This window comes from Arvicanthis niloticus, chromosome 23 (assembly GCF_011762505.2).
Source record: "Arvicanthis niloticus isolate mArvNil1 chromosome 23, mArvNil1.pat.X, whole genome shotgun sequence".
Lineage (NCBI taxonomy): Eukaryota > Metazoa > Chordata > Mammalia > Rodentia > Muridae > Arvicanthis > Arvicanthis niloticus.
This window is the reverse complement of record NC_133430.1, coordinates 13361315-13365357: the sequence shown is the minus strand read 5'-3', so window position 1 is coordinate 13365357 and position 4043 is coordinate 13361315. Positions and strand designations below refer to the sequence as shown.

Here is a 4043-nt window from a genome sequence, read left to right as displayed (position 1 = left end):
AGCCAGGTCTAGGGTAAGCTCAGCTTCGTGGATGCCAACTCACACCCAAACCAAACCCAGAGCCGCCACAAGGATTAGGAAAAGTACCGCCAATCTTACCCAACTCTGAGCCCCAAGTGAGTCAAACTTCTTCTGAGCTCACTGTTTGTACAACGGGGTCCACACTGATGGATTCTTGGCTGCGTGTCCTTCACTGCTCAAATCTGAGCCCAGTTGTCCTAGTGTGCTCCCAAGAACCTGTGGCCAAATCCCAGACCTCCCGGAGCCAACAGGGAATTGGGGAAGTCATCACTCAACGTCGCCACAGGGGTGAGCCTTGAAAGTATTGGCCATGCTGAAATGTGTCTTTGGAGTCTGTTTGCCAACACACGGTAGTTAGGCAAGATTGACAGGCCACAAATGTCAATGGAGAAAGTGCAAAAAGGTAGTGGAAGAGCCTCCCCTACTATCCCCTAAGCAAGTGAAAGGCGACGCCACACCCCCTCCAAACCTCAGCCTCCTCTGGCTTGAGAGACTCACTTTTCGGGTAATCCCCTGTGACATCATGGGAACAGAGGTGGTTTCATTTAAGACCAGTGTGTGTCCAGAGAGCTGCCCAGGACAGAAACCTCTTAAGACAGCTGTCGCCAGCAAAAACCCAGCTGAAGCTGTGAGCTCTCTGCTTTTCTGTCTGGGTAAGTCTATAGCGATCTGTTTTCTTCTCAGGACTGTTAAATGGAATCGTAGATCACAAAAGACAACAAACAGAAAGTGTTCTTGTCTACATAGGTGCCAGCAGGAGAGATAGGTTTCAACCGTTCGTTTTAAAAGGATTTTTATCCTATGTCTGCTCTGTTTGGGTTTGGGAGGGGATAGCTTTTTGTTGTTGTTGTTGGTTTTGCTTTGAGACAGATTCTCCCTGTGTACCCCCCAAAACTGCTTCAGCCTTCTCAGTTCTGGGTTTGCAGGTGTGAGTCACTACACCTAGTGTCTGGTTAGAGGTTTAACAATCCGTGTGTGTGTGTCTGTGTCTGTGTCTGTGTCTGTGTTGAGATAGGTCTCTCTACCTAGCCCTTGCTGTCCTGGAACTCACTATGTAGACCAGACTGGCCTAGAACTCACAAAGATCCCGTCTCTGCCTGTGGAGTGCTCTGATTAAAAGCGTGTGCCACCATGCCTGGCCCTTGTCCCTTCTTTTTAAAACCTTGTTTTTCCTGTGTGTATATATGTGCACTGTATGCATACAATGCCTGTGGAGGACAGAAAAGGGTCTGATTCCCTGGGACTGGAGTTACAGATGGTTGTGGGCCTCCATGTGGGTTGCTGGAACGCAAACCCTGGTCCCCTGGAAGAGCAGCCGGTATTTTTAACCAATGAGATCTTTCTCCAGCTCCTACTAGTTCCCTCTGCTAACCTAGAGGTCAGTCCTCTCTTCCTCTAAAGGAACTGATAGTAAATGCTGTCAGCTTTGCAGACCAGACAGTTTGTGCTGTGCTCACTCTGGTCGGCCATCATAGCACACGAAAATCGTCACAGATGCTATACACATAAGCAGCGAGTATGGCTGTGTGCCAATAAAACTTTATTATCTGGAACAGAGCACAGCTGGGTTTGGCTTCCTGTACTCTCTGTCAATTTCAGGTCCCTGTGGATGGCGTCCCAGGCCTTGTTGGAACTGCAACCCTCTAACGGAAGCCAACAGGCCCCTCCCAACATCACCTCCTGCGAGGGTGTCCCAGAAGCCTGGAGTCTGCTGTATCGGATGCTGCCAGGGTTCGTCATCACTGTCTGTTTCTTTGGCCTCCTGGGGAACCTTTTCGTCTTGTCCTTCTTCCTTTTGCCTTGGCGCGGGTGGAGGCGGCGGCGGCGGCGGCGAAGCTTAACCATAGCGGAAATCTACCTGGCTAACTTGGCAGCTTCTGATCTGGTGTTCGTCCTGGGCCTGCCCTTCTGGGCAGAGAACATTGGGAACCGTTTCGACTGGCCTTTTGGAAGTGACCTCTGCCGGGTGGTCAGCGGGGTCATCAAGGCCAACCTGTTCATCAGCATCTTCCTGGTGGTGGCTATCAGTCAGGACCGCTACAGGTTGCTGGTATACCCCATGACCAGCTGGGGGTACCGGCGGCGACGGCAAGCCCAAGCTACCTGCCTGCTCATCTGGGTAGCTGGGGGCCTCTTGAGCATCCCCACCTTCCTTCTGCGCTCCGTCAAAGCCGTCCCTGATCTGAACATCTCTGCCTGTATCCTGCTTTTTCCCCATGAAGCTTGGCACTTTGCGAGGATGGTGGAGCTGAACATTTTGGGTTTCCTTCTCCCACTGGGGGCCATCCTTTTTTTCAACTATCACATCCTGGCCTCCCTGAGAGGACAGAAGGAGGCCAGCAGGACCCGGTATGGGGGTCCCAAGGGCAGCAAGACAACGGGGTTGATCCTCACACTGGTGGCCGCCTTCCTGGTCTGCTGGGCCCCTTACCACTTCTTTGCCTTCCTGGATTTCCTGGTCCAGGTGAAAGTGATCCAGGACTGCTCCTGGAAGGAGCTCACAGACCTGGGCCTGCAGCTGGCCAACTTCTTTGCTTTTGTCAACAGCTGCCTGAACCCACTGATTTATGTCTTTGCAGGCCGGCTCTTTAAGACCCAGGGTTCTGGGAACTTTATAAATGACGTGCCCGAGAAGCCTCATGCCCGTATCGCCCAATAGAAAAGAACTCTTCCAACTGTCCTGGTGGAATTCAAACAGCAGAAGCCTGGCTCTGATATCATAAAGACCATCTGGTCGGCTGACCCACCCACCTACAAGGATGCCTAGGGAAAAGCTACTAACAAGGTAGCTGGGACCTTGCAGATGCAAGGATCCAAAGATTAGGCTGATCCTGAAGATTTTTTCGGGGCAGAGGGAGAAGAACAGCCACAGATGTCCTTTTAAGAAGGGATCAGGAAGCTGGAACATATGAGGACAGAAGTAGAAGTCAGAGAATTGTGAGGAAGGGGCCGCCAGCTGAGGACTGCAGGCATTCTTAGGGGTTGGAAAAGAAAGAACACAGACAGACATCCTCTCTGGAACCTATAGAAAAAACAAAAACCAAAACAAACAAAAAACCAAACAAACAAGCAAACAAACAAACAAACAAAAAAAAAAACCCAGCCTAGCTGGGCGGTGGTGGCACATGCCTTTAATCCCAGCACTTGGGAGGCTGAGGCAGGTGGATTTCTGAGTTCGAGGCCAGCCTGGTCTACAGAGTGAGTTCCAGGACAGCCAGGGCTACACAGAGAAACCCTGTCTCGAAAAACCAAAACAAACAGACAAACAAACAAACAAACAAACAAAAAAACCCAGCCTGTAAAAAACAAAAACAAAAAAAACCCAGCCTGGCCAACATGTTGTCCTGTCCCCCAGGACGATGAGAGAATAAAGTTGAGCTCTGATTTGCCAAGTTTGTGGTTATTGCTACAGCAAGGGCAGGAAACTTCTACAAGCCCCCAGCAAGTGTCTGTTTTTCACACTTTCATTCACCCAGACCTTCCTAGGCAAATGTTGAGGAGGGCAGAGGTGAGGTAGCTGCAGACCCAGCCCACAAGGAGCTGGCAAAGCTCTAAGTAACCCTAAGTCAGAACAGGAAGCCCCACAGGCTACAGACAGAGCAGCTCCCAGGGAAGCAGCCAGTTCCTCCCTCAGCTCCATGTAGGGTGGATGCTGGGGCCCATGGAGACAGACAGGGAGAGCTAAATGCTCACCCAGTCCCTGCTGTAGGAAGGTATAGACTGTTGCCGGGAGTTCACATGCATATTATGAAATGCTGGAGCCTCTATCCAATCTCTCCTTGGCTTCAAGGATCCAGCAGGGACCCTTCAGATCCTCTACCTCCAAAGAGCTCTGGATAGTACCCAAGAGCATGTCACAGGACAGGAGAAGCACCCATCCAGGTGACAGGTGGGTATAAGAGCACAGGGTAGTGGGGACTGGCTGGAACTGGTGGAGAAGTCTTCTGGGGAGAAAGAAAGCCTGCCTTTGAAAAAACTAGCAGTTGGCCAAGAAAAGTAGGGAAAGGGCATGGTCCAGAGAG

General features: G+C 51.1%; 1 protein-coding gene across 1 annotated transcript; it reads left to right on the top strand.

Annotated features, from left to right (window-relative positions):
- The first annotated feature begins 371 nt into the window (after positions 1 to 371).
- Positions 372 to 3446, top strand: Bdkrb1 (bradykinin receptor B1). The gene is made up of 2 exons (XM_076921263.1): positions 372 to 674; positions 1621 to 3446. Exon 2 carries the CDS (start codon positions 1631 to 1633, stop codon positions 2678 to 2680), a length of 1050 nt encoding a protein of 349 aa, XP_076777378.1. The 5' UTR covers positions 372 to 674; positions 1621 to 1630; the 3' UTR covers positions 2681 to 3446.
- The last annotated feature ends 597 nt before the right edge of the window (positions 3447 to 4043 follow it).

Bases quoted from the DNA above. Each gene is read 5' to 3' on its own strand.
- Bdkrb1 (XM_076921263.1), top strand. From the start codon at position 1,631: ATGGCGTCCCAGGCCTTGTTGGAACTGCAACCCTCTAACGGAAGCCAA.